Consider the following 20006-nt stretch of genomic DNA (forward strand, 5'->3'; position numbering starts at 1 on the left):
CCAACCTATGTACTCCCCTTAAGTTTGTTTGTCAAAGAATGGAATATTAACCCTCTCCAGACTTCTATGCAGTGTTACAGAGAAAAAAAAGGAAGAGAAAATGACTTTTATTGTATTTAATAAATTATTATGAAGTTAGGCAGGGAAAACTATATACACAGCATAGTTAAAAGTTCAAAAGACATATACATAAATGATGTGGTTATAACAATTAGGTTTACAAAAACAAAGATTTCAACCCTTATTATTCTGATTCACAATTTTTTTTTCAGAGAGAACAGGATACTCCATAAAAGGGAAGTGGTTTGCCTATAATCATTCAGGTTTTTTGGTTTTGTTTGTGTTTTTGTGGCTTTCTGGTGTGTGTGGTTGGTTGGTTGTTGTTCTTCGGGTTTTGTTTTGTTTTGTTTTGTTTTGTAAGCTCTAAGCCCAAACATGGGGCTTGAACTCAAGACCTGGAGCTCAAGAGTCACATTTCCTACCAACTGAGCCAGCCAGGCCCCCTCATTCAGATACTTAATAACTTTTCTCAGACCATTTTATTCCCCTTCTACTTCATCATGCCAAAATTAATGGTTAGGTTGTCACTAGGATGAAGGAATAAATATTTGTTTTCTACTAGTATGTACTCTACCTATTTTCTCTCTGTGTCTCATGTAACAGACTTGGGGCACCTGTCTATAAGAATATCCAACTCTACAACCACTCACCTCACTGCCTTTCTGCTGACTGGAGTCCCAGGATTAGAAGACTTCCAAATCTGGATCTCCATCCCCTTCAGCTTCATGTACCTTTTGGCTGTGATAGGCAATGGCCTGCTGATGGCAGTAGTGGTCTGGGACAGGAAGCCCCATGAACCCATGTATCTCTTCTTGGCCATGCTGGCACTCAATGATGTTCTCCTTTGCCACGTCACAGTGCCCAAAATGCTTCTTATCTTCTGGCAGGGACCTTCCCTAGCAACGTTTCCTGCATGTCTCACACAGATGTTTTTTGTTCATGCTCTGTTCCTCTCTGAGTCTGCTGTTCTCGTGGCCATGGCTTTTGATCGCTATGTGGCTGTCTGTGCACCACTCCATTATGCAACCCTACTTATGGGCTCTCTCATCAGCAAGGTGGGCCTGGCTCTGGTGGCTCAGTGTGGCTGTGGTCATCCCTGGCATCCTCCTCATTCTCCAGCTGCATTTCTGTCGGAGCAACGTCATCCACCATACCTACTGTGAGAACATGGGCATTGCCAAGTTGGCCTGTAATAGCTATGCCCTTAATAGCATTTATGGGCTCACTGCTGCTCTTCTCACCACAGGGCTGGACTTTGTCCTCATCTCCCTGTCATACTGGCTAATCCTGAGGACAGTCTTCCAACTACCTTCCAGGGAAGCCTGGACAAAGGCCTTTGGAACATGTGGAGCTCATATAGGTGTCATCTTGATATTTTATACTCTGGCCTTTTCCTTCTTTACTCATTGCTTTGGAAATCATGTACCCAGGCATGTCCTTATCCTCCTGGCAAACCTCTACTTACTAGTGCCACCTATCATGAACCCCATTGTTTATGGGGTAAAGACAAAGGAGATAAGGATGCATGTCCTAGGGCTCTGTAACCAACCAAAATGACCCAAGAGTTATGAAGCAACAAGGAGTAGGTTAGTCCAAGTTAGAGGATCAGGCCTAAATGTCAGTGTGAATCAACCCAGACAGATCTATCCCTGGAACATCTAACCTCCGGATAGAACTTGAAATATTCACATTTCCAAATGCTGCCTTCCCAGCACAGGGTAAACAGGAAGCTAACAGGCAAATGCTCCAGGAGTACCTCAACATATTAAGGTAATAATCAGTGGAATGTCACTGTAACAGCAGAGGGGACTTTTGTACTACACAGTGCCTCTCTTATGTCGATTTGCTATGGACAATCTTAGTTCAGATTCCAGCTTCATCATTGCATCCACAGAATGCAAAATATACAAATAATTTAATAAATATTTGTTAAATAGATAAATGCATTAACACGATATGCTAAATGCTAATAATTTTATGTAACAAATGCCCTAAGTATGTCCTTATGTATTATATAGGACATACACTTTAAATACTTCTTTCCTTTCCTCTAAAATACCTTTCCCTTAGCTTGCAAAAAATGTCTGTTTCATATCTCCTTTACTACCTTATTGTAATGAAAACTCTTTTGGTTACACACAATAGAAAGTTACTTTGGTTAGGTTAAGTAAAAAAAAAAAAGCAGGATCTGAGGAATGGCATGACATCCAAGGAATTTGAGTATCTATGACTCAGGAAGGACAAAAGTCAGGCTAATCGCCCCATCTTGGGTCGGGTTGCTAAAACTGCATGAATTTGTTACATCCCTTAACATTCTGATTAATGGGGATGAAATTGTGTCAGGGAAATTCTCAAAAAAAAAAAAATCATGGCAAACCATCAGGATTATGTTTACTGGATTCATTTAGCTCTTTAAATAAATAAGCACATGCAATTTTGCTAGTGTAACTTTTCACACACCAAACCTTCTTGCTAATTGAACTCTATAGTACCTGGGACAAACTTTATCATCTATAAATCTATCTGGCAAAATTCCTGGAATGTAATCCATTTTCTCCTCTAGAAAATATTCAACTGTTGATTAATAAAAGAGTTAAAAATTTCTCTGGCATCAGAGAATAAAAACAACCATCACGAACATAACATAAACATATACATGATGTAGTGGTTGAATTAATTGAATAGAATGCCTTCCAAATATTTATATCGTTATCATTCTCTTTATTAATGCATATGGCTATTTCTAGACTCTAAATTTAATCAGGTCATTTCCACACAATACATTTTTAAGGGAATCATGTTTTAATTATTTAAGATACCACACTGAATAACTGAATGACTAAGTGGGATAATGAAATATTTTGTGGCAATGCTTGTATAGAAGACAATGCCGGACACTTTAATGACAAAGGGGATAGTGATCTCTGCTATTATTTTTTTCTTGCTGTTGTGCATTGCCACAAGGAGCCTTCTGCAGCACCAAGAGGATTAATGTATAACCTAAAAGGTAGCATTTGACATTATGAAAACAATTGCATTGCATTTTTGCCCAATGATTGGGGGTTAGAATACAAAAATGAATTATGACTTGGGTTTCTGGGTAACTTATACATTCTGCAAGAAGGCAGAGAATGTTTTCAAAAGGCAAATAAATACTCATGACTTTGTTAAACAAGGTAATATGAGTAAGAGTGCCTCCTGATTTATAAACCCATATACAAATGAGAAAGATGCTTCCATCATATTATTGTAGTTCTAGGAAGGAACAAGAGGCCTTCCTGTTTTTGGAGCACCAACTGCTTGCCAGAAGACTAAACTCCTGCCTTCATTAAGGTTCCAGAATAAGATGTTTCTGTTCTCAACTCATAATACCACCTTGTCATTCACTCATTCATTCATTCATTCAGATATTCAATCACTCATCTCCTCACCAATTATATTTTATGGGAAGAATTATCTTAATTTAAAAAATATGTGCCTTCTAAATGTTTTTGATAAAATATATTTTATGATTATACTGTAATTATAGTAATAAATTTAAGAAAGTAGTATAGTAAATAATAATTTGTATGCCCAAATATTGGGTTACCTATGTAGGTATTCCTTTAAAATAGTTTTATTCATATGCAAAATGCAAAATAAGTATTTCTGTTAACAACAACAACAACAAAACCCTAAACAACTTGTTTTTTTATAGCACAGATGCTAGGAAAGGTATGTTCAACATCCACAGGTTAAAAATATGTTTTGTAGGGCGCCTGGGGGGCTCAGTCAGTTAAGTGTCTGCCTTCAGCTCAGGTCATAATCCCAGGGTCCTGGGATCAAGTCCCACATCGGGTTCCCTGATAAGTGGGGAGTCTGCTTCTCCCTCTCCCTCTGCCACTCCCCCTGCTTGTGCTTGCTTGCTCTCTCTCTCTGTCAAATAAATAAATAAAATATTTAAAATATATATATATATTGTATTTGAAGTTCTTATTTTAAAGATGATTATCAATAGTTAAATGTTACTTATACAATGTATAGCTGGTGGTAATGATCATTCTAAAAATTTTCACTTTTCTTATCAATTTTATTTAATTATTACACCAAATATTATCTAATTTTGATGTTTATATACCTTTCTTATTTTTAGTTGATGTCCCTTACTCGAGGTGAATGTGCTAAAAGGAGAGGGGTAATTAGAATTAGAATCAAGAAACAGGATAAAAGGGTGGAAACAACATGGTTGAGTTGAAACCAGATAGTAGAAATAAGTTGTAGATGTACTCCATGTGCATGAAATTTGAAATCCTAATTTTCAGTTAGTAAACTCTCCTTATTATATTACATGTGGGTTCATGACATGTCAGATCTTTTCCTTCAAGACTTTTTTTTAATATCCAAACTAGACATTCTTTTTCAATAATTGATTCATTCCTTTTATCATTTATATATTCAAAAATTATTTAGTGTCACTTTTATGCCAAGCATAATATTCATGCTCACAGGCAGCAAACTCTTTAAAGCACAGTTGTTATACTAGGTAGAACAAGATACATAAAATATATTACTTATTATTTCATAAATATTTGGAACCAAAACACATTTTTAAATTTTATTTGTTTCCTTTGTTTATTTTCTGCTTTTGCACAATTATAGCCATACAAACTAAGAAAATTCAGTTGCATTTGCAAGTATTTTTATACAACCCTATGCACAGCCAGGTGGCAGATAATTTCAGAAATACAAGGAAAGATAGTTTTGTGTATTGAAAAGAGTTCTAGATAAAATTGTGGGACCTTAATTAGCTGTTTCCGGCTACCACAAATTTATAAGTAGCTACACCCCAATGAGGTATATTGCTACATGAGTGAAATTCCTCATAGCCAGGGATACCAAAGATAATATTTTTTACATTTAAATAAATAGTATATCCTAATTATTATTAAGATGCTTTTAACCCAGTGGATTATAATCACAGACTTCACATCACAATATCTAGAGTATTTCAAAAATTACAGGGTCCCAATTTTTATAAAATTAAAGTAATTTCTAAAAATTAAGCAAAAGAAAAAATATGCATATTGTCCCTTTCTATTCCTGAGGAAACTAAATATCCTTAGGAGGGCAGAACATGTGTATAAACTTTTAAAAGATGCCAAGACAACATGAGGATTGCTAACTTCTGCTTTGAGCCCCAAAATGTTTTTATGTCAAGATAAGATTTTTCCCATTATTGAGAAAGAAGGAAAAAGTAGATATACAGACACATTGATACAACAACAAAGGTAATATTAGATTCCCTGGCAAATAAAGAGTATCAGGAAGCAAAGATACACGGGTTTAATATATTTAATGAAAAATTAACAGATAAATGACCTTGGAAAGGATTGGAATTAGAAATGGAAGGAAATAGATGGAAATTATTTCTGCCACACTCCACTCCAATATATTCATATTTAGAGGGAATTTATGAAGTACATGTTAAGTCAAGCTGTGTAGTCCCAATGGACACCATCTCTTCTATAGGTGCTTCATAGATGCTCTGTTGGCTCTATTTCTGTTCTTTACTCTTTTGTTGGCAACTATGATGCCAACATTCCTAGAGTGCACAAATCAGTATGTGTTTAAATCATTTAGATGGATGCCATCATTGCCTTGAGGACATGCCTACATCACAGTAGAACTGATTTTTGTGGGGGAAAGCAGGTGGAGGACTCCTTGGTGGATCTGTTTGGTCTTCAGACTATAAATGATTGGATTGAACACAGGTGGAACCAATAAGTAGACGTGAGCCATGAAGACATGGATGAGGGGGGAGGAGTGTTTGGCAAAACGATGGACAATAGATAGCCCAATCATAGGCACATAAAGGATGAGTACAGCACAGATGTGGGATGCACATGTGTTGGGAGCCTTAAGCCTCCCCTCACGTGATGCAATTCTTAATATTGACTGAAGGATGCACCTATAAGACACAAAAATACCCAAAGAGTCCATGCCCCACAGCACAGTGATTAGTACCAATCCATATATAACATTAAACTTGGTGTCGGCACAGGCTAGGCGAATCATGTCCTGGTGCAGACAATAGGAATGAGAAAGGATGTGGGAGTGGCAGAAAGGAAAGAAGGCCAGCTGGGCCAGAAGTGGAACCATGGCAAAAGCACTCCTAAGCAGGGCTGCAATTCCAATTTTAGTGATAAGTCTTGGGGTGAGAATGGTAGCATATCGTAGAGGGTGGCAGATAGCCACATAGTGGAGTTAAAATTTATGTGGGTTAATACATGGAATATTCTCAATACTGAGTTACAGTGATCCACTTACTCTGCTGTTGAAGTTTCATACCCCAGATTTCTGCTTACTGTGGTTATATGGCCTTCAAGGTCCCTACGGATGAATATTCTCTTTTGAATGTGAAAACATCTGGATGTGTGGGTCAAGGAGTAGGGAGTGTCTAGAGAATGACATTTCTGAATCGTGATATAAACTGGAACACAAGAGGAATACAGGGAAACCAGATTATTGGGGAGTTATGTAATAATTTGTCATTCCTGAATGTTTACTAGGAATCAGTTGTTTTCTGAGACTATTCCATGTATTAACCCACATAAATTTTAACTCCAATCAATATAAGTTTAAGTGACTTATATAAGGTTAGACAGCTGACAAGTAATAGACCTGGTTTGTCTCCACACACTAACTCCAGAGCCCATGCTCTCAGTTAGTCAGACAACTTTATGACTTTCTCTCCATTCAGTCCCCTCTCTAGGCAAATTCATCCAAACTTCCCCGATGACCTTTCCTTTGCTCTGCACACTTCTCCTGCATGGGCCAACCCCTCTCCCCACCCCATACTGTGATTTGCTGACTATACTTGTCCCATTTCTTAACACCATAGTACAACATTTTGAAAGTCATCCTGGTCCCATAATAAACAGCCCCCCGACACACACACACTTTCTTCTTTTTAGGAGCACAACTGACACTATTCCTCAGACACTCTTTTACTCTACCCACTGATACCGGAGACGGGAGAAATTCTCGACGCCTGAGACTTCAACCACCAGCCAGTGCCAGGTTCTTGATTTCATTGGAGAAAAGAATTCAAAGACAAGTCAGAATAAAGTATAGCAGAAGAAGCTTTATTGCAAAGCAAAAGTTTACACTCCAGATGAGGAAGTGTGGGCAAACTCAGAAAAATCCGAGTTGTGCCAGGTGGATGTTGGGCTCTGATGCTTATGGGTGGTTATAATTTGGGGACAAAATATTCATGTGGTGTTCTGGGAATAGGAGTGGATTTCTAGGAACTGTGTGTAATTTTACTCATGCTCTATGGTAGGTACTATGTGCAGGCAGTCTAATTTTTCTCTTGCAGATACTCCATATATAGACATATAGACAGGGCTTACTAGGAGTCCTCTGGCATCCCAAATGGAGGGGTCATTCTCAGTCATTTGAGAGCTAGCTGGCTTTTTGCATGCATGTATGCTGCAATTAATCAACAGCAGCAGGATGCTTGTGGTCACGAGAAACCACAGATCTATCGTAAGTTTGCTTAATCACCACAAACTGTCAGGTGTCAGACTTGGTTCCCTGTGTTTTGTTACTCTTGCAAATATCCAGGGCTTCCCTCTTCTGCCTACCTCACCACTATCACAGACACTTGAAGATTATGGAGTATTGTGATCAGGAAAAGAAACCCTTAAACCAATGTCCATTGAAACAGGGTTTGGAATATGTATAGACCTCATTCTTAAATGTTTTGATAAATTGTCCTAATGATATGATAGTATATTTGCATTAGTGTATGTGAGACAGTGGATGGTGATTATTCTGTACCTAATATTGGAAAATACCATCATCATTAATTTGATTATGGATGCTGGTCGAAAATCTCCCTTTTAAAAAATTCCATAAAGGAGCTGGTCCACATCTGAGCCTTTCTCTTCCTAATTAACACTTTCCCAGTGCACTTACTCATTGTATATGAGCTTTTACCTCAGAATAAAAATTATCATCACCAGACAAAAGCCCTCTCAAGCTTACCCTGTTCTACCATTCAGTTTATGTATACTCTTTGAGCAAATACATTTTTACATATTTTCCCTTTTTTTGGTCCTAAAATAAACAGTTGTATCTTTTTTCTGTGTTTGTGGCTTCATCAAGAGTTTCACATTTCACATACACTTTCACATTCACACTTTCTACTTTCTCTATCCCATTGCACTATCCCATATTTATTTTCTTTTTTTTTTAAAGATTTTATTTATTTATTTGACAGAGAGAGACACAGGGAGAGAGGGAACACAAGCAGGGGGAGTGAGAGAGGGAGAAGCAGGCTTCCCGCTGAGCAGGGATCCCGATGTGGGGCTCGAACCCAGGATCCTGGGATCATGACCTGAGCCGAAGGCAGACGCTTAACGACTGAGCCACCCAGGTGCCCCTATTTTCTTTTTTTATTTAAATTCAATTAGCCAACATATAGCACATCATTAGCTTCAGACGCAGAGTACAATAGTTCACCAGTTGCATACAACACCCAGTGCTCATTACATCACGTGCCTCCTTAATGCCCATCACCCAGTTACCTCATCCCCCCACCCACCTCCCCTTCAGCAACCCTCAGTTTTGTTTCCTATAGTTAAGAGACTCTCATGGTTTGCCTCCCTCTCTGATTTCTTCCCGTTCAGTTTTCCCTCCCTTCCCCTATCATCCTTTGTGCTGTATCTTATAGTCCACATATGAGTAAAACCATATGATGATTGTCTTTCTCTGATTGACTTATTTGGCTCAGCACAATACCCTCCAGTTCCATCCACATAGATGTAAATGTTAAGAATTCACCTTTTTGGTGGCTGAGTAATATTCCAGTATAGATATATAGATATAGAAGATATAGATATAGATGATATAGATATATATACCATGTCTTCTTTATCCATTCATCTGTTGATGGACATCTGGGTTCTTTCCACAGTTTGCTGTTATGAACATTGCTGCTATGAACAGTGGGATGCAGGTGCACAATTTAAATTTAATTTTCCCAATAGAAAATGAGTGGACAGATTATGCAGAGAAAAAATTCACAGTGAAGTGAATGGATCACTTAAAATAGATCCTACCCTCACTTGCAATCTGGAAATTAAAGATTAAAATGAATATGATAGAAAACACATATTGTATTCTTTTTTTAAAAAAAAGATTTTACTTATTTATGTGAGAGAAAGAGTGAGAGAGAGCACAGGCAGGGGGAGAGGCAGTGGGAGAGGGACAAGGAGGCTCCCCACTGAGCCCATTTGGGGCTTGATCCCAGGACCTGAGATCATGACCTGAGCTGAAGTCAGATGCTTAACTGACTGAGCCACCCAGGCGCCCCCCCACCCACCCAACAAAAACACATATTGTATTCTTAACTGAAAGACTGTCAATACTGAAGACAAACCTTAGTGATGTTTGGGTTAAAGAGCAACTCTTATGCACAAATGGTGGAAGGGTGAATTGGCCTATGTTTTAGAGGAATATTGTGTAGTAAACATTATTACTAAAAATAATATTTTTAGTAGAGCACTTTAACTACTTGCCACCTTAGGGAATAATTTTCAATATGAACATGGAAGTATAAACAGTATTTATCACTGCAAAACTTCCTGTAATAGAAGAAAATTACAGTATTCAAAATATCCATCAATAAAGTAACAGTTAAGTTAAAAAATCTGTGGCATAATTATATTATGGAGTGCATAGCAGTACTTAAAATAAATATATTTATATAATTGATATAAAAGACATCCAAATTTTTTTTAAAATGAAGAAAAATTTGAGTTTTCCATTCATATGGAAACATGTATTTATATATATATATACACATATGTATGTATATATATATATGATATGCACATATATGCAACTATATATATATATATATATATACATATATGTATATAGTTGACCCTTAAATAACATGGAGCTTAGGGTTGCTGAGCTCATGCTGTCAAAAATTTTCCTATAATTTTTTACTCTCCAAAAACTTAACTATTAATAGCCTACTGTTTGCCCTACTGATAATGTAAACAATTGATCAATTGATTAACACATATTTTGTATGTTATATTTATTATATACTGCATTCCTAGAATAAACTATAGAAAATAAAATGTTAATAAAATCACAAGGAAGAGAAAATACATATACTGTATTGTATTTATAAAAAAAAAAACAAACACATGTATATATAAGAAAAAAAAAACACCTCGGCTGTTCAAACCTGTGTTGTTCCAAGGTCAACTGTATAATATATACACATTTATAGTGAGAATTACCTAAACCTAGAAAATAACCTAAAAGAATACTCATCCAAACTAGGAGTCTAAAATGCAGGATGGATGGAAAAAAGTACAGAAAATGTATAATTTAGTTGAATCTCTGGGGTTTGACTTTTTTAACCGTGCCAATGTACTCAGTGTGTTCCTGTCTTACCCGTGTTACTGGAGGCAAGCAAAAAAAATGCAGTTAAAATTGTATTCATCAGAAAAATATATACCAAGAAGTTACAAAGAAGATGTGGCTTTCCGTGAAACATTCAGAAATCTTTCTATCCTCTTAAAATACCTTTTCTATATCTCTTTGCATAGAGAACTGGTCACCTACTCAATTCATGAAGGTGGTAACTCTGTGTCTTTGTTCTTCATGGCATTTTCTTCACACATAAAAAGACCTCCCTTGGTAACTTGGTTAGAAGTGGTGACTCTCTTCACATATCAGCGCACATTAGAGTATTTTTCTGGGAACTTTGAACCCTCATTGACATCCGTCCTCATGTCCATAGAGCATGGCTTTTATCTCTTGTCATATTGTATTTTATATTTTTGCATGACTTTCTCCTTTATTATAGTGCACATTGTTCCTTAGAAGAGACCATGTCTTTTTCATATAGTTGCTGCCATTCCAATGAATGAAGAAAAGGAGAAGCAAAAATAAAGTAAGGGAGTGTTATTATTTTTCTGTTAAGTAATTTCAATATAAATTTGACACAACCAGTTAATTGTCATAAAGTTATTAGAGCCCACACTTATCTCGAAATGCTCTAGTGCACTAAGAGTTTCCTGATTATAATATTAAATCTTTCAGGCATAACCAGGGATCAGTCTCTAACAAAATTGGATTCTGTCAACATCTTGCTCCTTATTTAACTTCGGAATTGAGAAAAAAAGAGAATAGAAGAAAGAAACTCACATCTTCTTTCCAGAAGAATAAAATAAATGACCTATAATGTCTTCTGGCTAAATCCTACATCCTTTCTATCTCTTTACAATTAATTAATTAATTAAAACAAATAAGCAAACAGGTATTGAGCATCTATGAGGGCTATGTGAGTTGCATTACAGGCATCATCCTATTTAATTCTTTTTTTGTTTTTATTTTATTTTTTAATTTAATTCCAGTATAGTTAACATACAGCATTATATTAGTTTCAGGTGTACAATATAGAGATTAAACAATCCTATACATTACTCAGTGCTTATCTTGATAAGTATATTCTTAATCCCCTTCAAGTATTTCACCCATCCCCCCACACACCTCCCCTCTGGTAACCATCAGTTTGTTTTCTATAGTTAAGAGACTGTTTCTTGGTTTGCGTCTCTCTTTTTTGTTGTTCATTTGTTTTCTTTCTTAAATTCCACATATGCGTGAAATGATAGTACTTTTCTTTCTCTAAATGTGTCATTTCACTTAGCATTATGCTCTCTAGATGCATCCATGTTGTTGCAAATGCCAAGATATATATATATATATATATATATATATATATATATATATATGCACACACATTATCTGTCTATCTATAGGAATATCTATATAGGAATTCCTATATCTTACCTATCAATCATCTTTATATACATATCCCACATCTTCTTGATCCATTAATCTATCAATGGACACTTGGGCTCCTTCCATAATTGGGCTATTGTACATAATGCTTCAATAAACATAAGGGTACATATATCTTTTTGAATTAGTGTTTTTGTATTCTTTGTGTAAATATCCAGTAGTGGAATTACTGGATCATATCATAATTCTATTTTTAATTTCTTGAGAAATCTCCATACTGTTTTCCATATCCCATTTAATACTTAAGTAATTTCATGGGTATATAATCACAGTTAAGCAAACAAGCTAAGGATGTTCAATTCATTTGCCTAAAACTATTCTAGTATGAATTCATTATACTGGAATTTGAACCCAAATATAATTACAAATTTGTAATTTTTACATTAACATTGTAAACTTAGGAGTCATACAGTTACATATCATTAAGTCAGTAGTAACTAAACTATTAGTAGTTAAGTTTTGGGGAAGTCAACTTAAAAGGTAAGCACTCCACAGAGTTTTGTAAATATAAAACAACACAGTGCATTTAATACTGCTTTGAGCAGCATGAAACATTGCTCAAATACCATAGATTTCTAAAGTTTGATCAGAATATGGGACTCCTACATCTACTCTCCCACCCCTTCATCAGCCTTCCTCTGATGGACTGAACTAAGCTGAGGCACCCCTGCATGAATTCATCTTCAAGGAAACTGCAGTCTAATTCCAAAGTATAACAGGGTAGAGATGCTGGTGCTTATAAGACAGGGGAATTGTGATGCCGCCAGCTTTGCTTTTCTTTTTCAACATTCCTCTGGCTATGCGGGGTCTTTTCTGGTTCCATACAAATTTTAGAATTATTTGTTCCATTTCTTTGAAGAAAGTGGATGGTATTTTGATGGGGATTGCATTGAATGTGTAGATTGCTCTAGGTAGGATTGACATCTTCACAATATTTGTTCTTCCAATCCATGAGCATGGAACGTTTTTCCATTTCTTTGTGTCTTCCTCAATTTCTTTCATGAGTATTTTATAGTTTTCTGAGTACAGATCCTTTGCCTCTTTGGTTAGATTTATTCCTAGGTATCTTATGGTTTTGGGTGCAATTGTAAATGGGATCGACCCCTTAATTTCTCTTTCTTCTGACTTGTTGTTGGTGTATAGGAATGCCACTGACTTCTGTGCATTGATTTTATATCCTGCCACTTGACTGAATTCCTGTATGAGTTCTAGCAGTTTTGGGGTGGAGTCAAACAGAGAAAGACATGTATCATATGACCTCACTGATATGAGGAATTCTTAATCTCAGGAAACAAACTGAGGGTTGCTGGAGTGGGGGGTGGGGTGGGAGGGATGGGGTGACTGGGTGATGGACACTGGGGAGGGTATGTGTTCTGGTAAGCGCTGTGAACTGTGCAAGAATGTTGAATCTCAGATCTGTACCTCTGAAACAAATAATGCAATATATGTTAAGAAAGAAAAAAAGAAGAAGAAGAATGTAGCAGGAGGGGAAGAATGAAGGGGGGGAAATCGGAGGGGGAGAAGAACCATGAGAGACGATGGACTCTGAAAAACAAACTGAGGGTTCTAGAGGAGAGGGGGTTGGGAGGATGGGTTAGCCTGGTGATGGGTATTGAGGAGGGCACGTTCTGCATGGAGCACTGGGTGTTATGCACAAACAATGAATCATGGAACACTATATCTAAAACTAATGATGTAATGTATGGGGATTAACATAACAATAAAAAAAATTAAGAAAAAAAAAAAAAAGACAGGGGAAGTTGTACAGTCTTAAGATCCATAGATCCTTTATTCTACTTAGAGCTTTAATTAGTTAGAACCCATCCACTCCTACCATGTATTTAAGCTCAGCCAGCCATCAGAGATACAAAGTTTGCTTGAATTTGTCCCCGTAGGTCTCCCTTAGGCATTCTCTGTTCCTGTGGAAATCCCCACTATCTCACCCTGAGCGACATTCATCCCTCAGGCCCATGGGTTCCTACTCCTTAAGTAGCATTAGTGGGTATGGTTCCCTCAGCCTTCCAGGAATCCTATATAACCAGGAAAACCTCCTATGCCCTCCTATGTTAACATTATCTCCAACTTGCGCACTCCGAGGAAGAAAGCAAATCAATGAAAGTTCATTAAGTGATGGGAAAACAGAAGTGGCTATAGATTCAAGTAAGTCCGTTATGGGGAGGAGGGCTAATCTTGGAGGAAAAAAAATGATCAATTTGCCAACAGAAAGGAGGGAAGAAAATGTGGAGTAAAGAAAAGAAATTGTGGGTAGTTGGAGATAAGGACTTGAGGAAGGTGGAAAAAGGGGATTTTGTAGGAAAATAATGCATAATGTGGTACAGTTATGTGAGATGAGATATGGTTGAGTGTTTTAGGTAAGTGGACAGAGAATATTTGAATAGAATTATGAGAAAGACACTTGGATTATTTTACAGAGAAAAAGAAAGAATGTGTGTAGTTTGATGAATAAGGGTAACAATAATATGTTTTGAGGTCAGAAATAGTAAAGCTATCTGAGAGGCACTCTGGGGGATTTGAGCACAAAGGTAAAGAGAAAGGGGAGTAGGTGCAAAATCATCTATCTCCTTTTCCCCATACACTGGAAAGGATCTTATTAGTAATGACAGTGGCTTTCCTTTCATCCTGAGATCAGTAGGCAGCAGTTAATGTATTTTATAAACAGGAATGAGGGGTGCCTGGGTGGCTCAGTCAGTTAAGCATCTGTCTTCTGCTCAGGTCATGATTCCGGGGTCCTGGGATCAAGCCCCACATCAGGCTCCCTGCTTGGTGAGGAGCCTGCTTCTCCCTCTCCCCCTGCTTGTGCTCTCTCTGTCAAATAAATAAAATCTTAAAAAGAAAAAACAGGAATGATTTACCTTGCCTATCTTTCAGAATTTACTACTATAAGAAAAATTGATTTGAAGGAATGACACAAAAAAGGAACGAATTATATGAGTTAAATGGCTAACAAAATAGTTTAGAGGAGAAATCATGATAGAGGTAAAGGGCAGAAGTGAATTAGTCAAATACTTTGGTTATAGAAACAAGAGGACATATTGATGGGTGGATAGGAGTAAAAAGGTTTGAATAATCAAGGACAATGCCTAGTTTTTACATATTATCAACTACACAGCATGAATTACATTTACTAAAATGGAAATATTAAGGCAATTATCAAGAATTCTTTCTTGGCCATGTGATCTTTGATGTGCCTTTTAGACACACAAGCAGAGATATCCAGTAGACTGTTTCTTATTTCCCCATTCTTGTTGGAGATTCTTATAGCTCTCCCCACTTCACTCTCTTCTCCGCCCAACAAAACCTTTTCAAGACCTGCCTCCCTCAGTGTTCTTCTAGACCTATCTTTTGGGTAAAATAGTAAAGAAAAGTGAGAAAACAACACATGCTCAGGTGTTGGAGGCATTTGCAGGAGAGAACAGGGTATTACTCAGGGAAGCCTGGTAAACATGCTCTGCAGTCTGAGTGGGAGGGGCCCTTTATGAATTATATCCATCTATTTCCTAGTGTGTGACTGAGGGTCATCATAGTACAGAATTGGGACTACTTTCTGAAAGAGGGTTAAAATGTCTCAGTAGCAGTTACAGAACGTTTAGAAGCAGGGCTTAGATTCTAATTCTAATGATTCTTTTATTTATTTTAAGAGAGAGAGACAGAATGAGAGCAGGGGGCAGGGCAAAGGGGGAGGGAGAGAGAGAATCTTAAGCAGGCTCTGTACCCAGCATTGAGCCTGATGTGGGGTTCCATCTCATGACCCTTAGATCATGACATGAACTAAAATCAATAGTCAGGCGCTTGTCTGACTGAGCCACCCAGGTGCCTCTAATTCTAATGACTCTTATATTTGCTCAGTAACATTTCTGAACCTCAGGCTACTAATATGTAACATGGCCTCTGTTGATCTCATATAGATATTTAGTGGTTCAAATATAGTAAGTGTATAAATAATTTTAAGGAGTCTGAAAGTACTCTTGGACATTGGGGTATGATTATAACTCATGAATAAACTTAAGGAATTGGATAATGATATCTGTTTTTTCTTTATGTAGATATCGCCATTCATAACTATGAAAGAATCATTGCATGCATTAAGAGGAATAAGGTATAGATGTTTAAGTGACCAGGTTTTTAGTAACACACATAACATGCTGTGTGGTTGGGGCGCCTGGGTGGCTCAGTTGGTTAAGCGACTGCCTTCGGCTCAGGTCATGATCCTGGAGTCCCTGGATCGAGTCCCACATCGGGCTCCCTGCTCAGCAGGGAGTCTGCTTCTCCCTCTGACCCTCTCCCCTCTCATGTGCTCTCTCTCTCTCATTCTCTCTGTCTCAAATAAATAAATAAAATCTTAAAAAAAAAAAAAAAACATGCTGTGTGGTTGTTGTGACTGAAGGAAAGTGTGGCAGAAAAAGTATAGATTGGTAAAATATTGAGCTGGTGAAGTGTCTGAAGAAACTGAATTTGTTGTTTTAACATTGCTTTGGCATTAGGGACTGCAAGTGGTGGTAGGCTGGAGCTCAAATGTTGACCAAGCTAGTCAAATGGCTTCAAGAAGCAGACAGGTGAGGCAGTCACTATTCTGGGAAATCACCATCTACATGAGCAGAGCCCTGAAACTGATATTTATGAAAGCTATTATTGTACCTGTGTGACTTCAGGCAAACCACTTCAGTCTCTAAGCTTCAGTCTACATATCTATAACATGCCTCTCTTTTGATGTCATTGGAGATATTTTACAGTACAAATGTGATCATTAAAATGTAAAAATTCAAATTGAAAGAGGACTGGGGTAAGCACTTTCATAAATTATTTAATGTAATTATCTGTACCATATTGTGAGATAGGGTTTATTCACTTTGTAACTGAAAGACATTAAAACTGAATGAAAAAAAGAAGCAAAAACAAGAAAATTAGGAGGATGGCACCAGACTGTTGAAATTATAATGCACCACTGGATCATAGTCTAAGGATGTGGGGGGTACTAACTTCATTCCAAGACCATAGGGACAGTGAGGCTGAGATTGCTGGTATTTTTCCTGCTTCTGTCAGAAATAGCCCAAGGCCATGTGCAGACAGGAGCATTAGAAAAAGAGTTGCAAGTTCCAGTGACACCAAAAAGGAGGCTCCAGGATCAACAAGGCTGATGTAGCTCACAAATCAATTGCATCAATGGAAAAAAATGTTAACAATTCACTTAAGTAAAACCCTGGCCTGATTGCAGTTTAAGTTCACATAGATGAACCTTGGTAGAGAATATGAAATGGAAACCAAACTCCAAATACCCATGATTGAGTAAGTGAGGTAAGTGCTATTTACCCTTGGATGGGCTTCTGGTTCCCATTTAAAACAGTCTGAGGGCTCATTTATTTCCCTCTCTAATTGGTACCAGCCCTCACTGCATATACAATGTTTTTGAAGTATCCATTCATATCTTATGATATGATTTGATTAGTCTTACGGGTTTTTTTTCCATTGAAGATAGCTAACTATTAAATAGCTATTATGCATTTCTTGCCTAAGCTTTTTCTGACATCCGTTCTAAAATGTTTCCATCCAGTGTCCTTGTCAGAGGAAAAAGATTGCTTAACATGGAGAGATCAGGGTCTTGGAAAATATCCTTACTTAACATCATACACAAAAATAAACAGCAAGTAAATGATGAATCTGAAAGTAAATAGAAACAAACAAACCTATCAAAATATTAGTAGAAAAGATAGGAAAATATATTATAAATTTAGGGGAGGGAAGAGTATCTTGTGAATGACTCAAAATCCAGAATCAATGGAATAAAAGATTGACAAAAAACTACATAACCATTAACCATGTCAAGGATTAAAAAGTAATATATTAAAAGAGGATGGTGTACTATATGCTGGCTAATTGAACATAATAATAAAAATAAACAAATAAATAAAAAAGAAAAAAGGTTCACAAAAGAGATTACAATAAAAAAAAGATGATGTATTTGGGTAATTTTTCAAAATCATTTTACAAACTGTAGAGATAATGTCTCTACAAAGCAATAAGAGTTAAGAAAAAACCTAATGTAGAAACATGAGTTGCTGTCTTCTAAATGTTGTGTGTTTTTCTTCCTTCTAGGAGCTCACATTTTTATGGTACGAAAATGGCTACTTGGGACAGCCTCACGACAGGTTCTAACTCCAGTACTGAACAGTTTGTTTCATTCTATCTCACTGGGATTCCTGGCTATGAGAATGCTAATCACTTTATTTCCATACTTTTTTGTGTGTGCTACCTGATTGGAATAGTGGGCAACTGCACAATCCTTCACATCATCCACACAGACAAGAGTCTCCACGAGCCCATGTACTACTTCCTGGCCATGCTGTCTCTCACTGACATGGGCATGTCATTCTCCACCCTGCCCACAGTATTAAAAATCTTCTGGTTTGATGCTAGGGAGATTGAGGTGAATGCTTGTGTTGCCCAGATGTATTTTATTCATACTTTTTCTCTGATGGAGTCAGCTGTGCTTCTAGCCATGGCTTTTGACCGGTATGTTGCCATTTGTGATCCTTTGAGGTATTCCAGCACACTCACCCCACAACGCATTATCTACATAGGGGTCTTCATTATAATCAGATGCTCCATTGTCCTCCCTGTCATTCTTGTTCGTATTCCCACATTTTCCTTTTGTCACTCCCACGTTCTCTCCCACTCTTTCTGCTTGCATCAAGAAGTCATCCAGTTGGCCTGTGCTGACATCTCATTCAACATTTTATATGGCTTGTTTGTTGTTGCATTTTATTGGGGTGTAGATTCTCTAGGAATCTTGTTATCTTATGCTTTCATCCTCCATTCTGTGCTAGGCATTGCATCCCAGAGAGGGAAGCTCAAAGCCCTCAATACATGTGCTTCCCACATTTGTGCTGTGCTCATTCTGTATGTGCCCATGATAGGGCTATCCTTAGTGCATCGCTTTGCTAAGCACTCCTCCCCCGTTGTCCACGTAACCATGGCCAATATTTACCTGTTAGTTCCACCAGTACTTAACCCAATCATTTATAGCATCAAGACAAAGCAGATTCGCCAAGAATTCCTAAGGATATTAACACCCAAAAGTGTTGGACTTGCTCACACTTAGAAGGGATAAGATTCTCTGTTATTTTGACCTTTGCATCCATGACCTTCATTATGAAGATAACCAGCTTAGAATTTCTTGGACACATTTGGTGTATAGTAAATACATGATAGTTAATAAATTCAACATATCTCTATAAGAAAAATATTGTAATTATTTCTATCATTACTTCCTAGCTTTAATGCATCTCATAATCCTGATACAAGGAGGTTTAGTAAGAGGAAATTCATTTCATCCAAAACATTTATGGAGATATTTTTTGTTCAGGTTTGAGGATAAACCCAATTTTCCATGTTAAAACTAAGACTTACAGAAGTTAACTATGAAAGGGTAACAGAGGTAATATGTAGCATACAGCACCAGTAACTAGGTACATTTTCTTTCAAATGAAGCAAAGTAGACATTATTCTTCAGATTTTGAGCCAAATCATAATAAAATGGGTATTTCAGTTTAGATACAGAATAAAGAATAAGATTGCATTTCTTTGCTTTACTTCTGTTGGAATGAATGTCTGAAAAATCTTGGGCTATGAATGCATTGGGTTAGTTTTCACTAGACCAATCAACACTTCACACTTACAGGGCAGTATACTCATGCTGAGTATAAAATATATCAAAACCCCTCGGTCAGTGTACACTCCTGTGAGGAAAAATGTCATCAGAACTTTAAAAAAAATAGAGTAAAAGAGAGATGCCCAAAACTGCCAAAGGCTCTTGCTGTCTCACCTAATTCCCTAGGAGAGAAGAGGAAACAAATTTTCAACATTGAAGCTTAAAGTGTACACTAATGGGAGGATAGAAATGTATCAGAAGTGGGGGGAGGAGCAAGATGGCGGATTTTTGATGACTGCTTCAATTTCCTTAGTGGTTATAGGTCTGTTCAGGTTTTCTATTTCTTCCTGCTCCAATTTTGGTAGTTTATACACCTCTAGGAATGCATCCATTTCTTCCAGATTATCTA

General features: G+C 37.1%; 3 protein-coding genes across 3 annotated transcripts; 2 read left to right on the forward strand and 1 right to left on the reverse strand.

The window, feature by feature from the left end:
• The first annotated feature begins 623 nt into the window (after window positions 1-623).
• On the forward strand, window positions 624-1617 carry LOC118528794 (olfactory receptor 52K2-like). The gene is given in 2 exon segments (XM_036081421.2): window positions 624-1138; window positions 1140-1617. Coding segments are annotated over 2 exon segments (993 nt in total).
• Window positions 1618-5709: 4092 nt separating this feature from the next.
• On the reverse strand, window positions 5710-6300 carry LOC118528793 (olfactory receptor 51L1-like; the record flags this gene model as incomplete). Its single annotated transcript, XM_036081420.2, has 1 exon — window positions 5710-6300. A coding segment is annotated over one exon (591 nt), but the record flags the coding sequence as incomplete, so codon positions are not given.
• Window positions 6301-18067: 11767 nt separating this feature from the next.
• LOC118528792 (olfactory receptor 51G1-like) lies at window positions 18068-19048 on the forward strand. Its single transcript, XM_036081419.2, has one exon. The coding sequence runs from the start codon at window positions 18068-18070 to the stop codon at window positions 19046-19048; it is 981 nt and encodes a 326-aa protein (XP_035937312.2).
• The last annotated feature ends 958 nt before the right edge of the window (window positions 19049-20006 follow it).

This window comes from Halichoerus grypus, chromosome 11 (assembly GCF_964656455.1).
Source record: "Halichoerus grypus chromosome 11, mHalGry1.hap1.1, whole genome shotgun sequence".
Lineage (NCBI taxonomy): Eukaryota > Metazoa > Chordata > Mammalia > Carnivora > Phocidae > Halichoerus > Halichoerus grypus.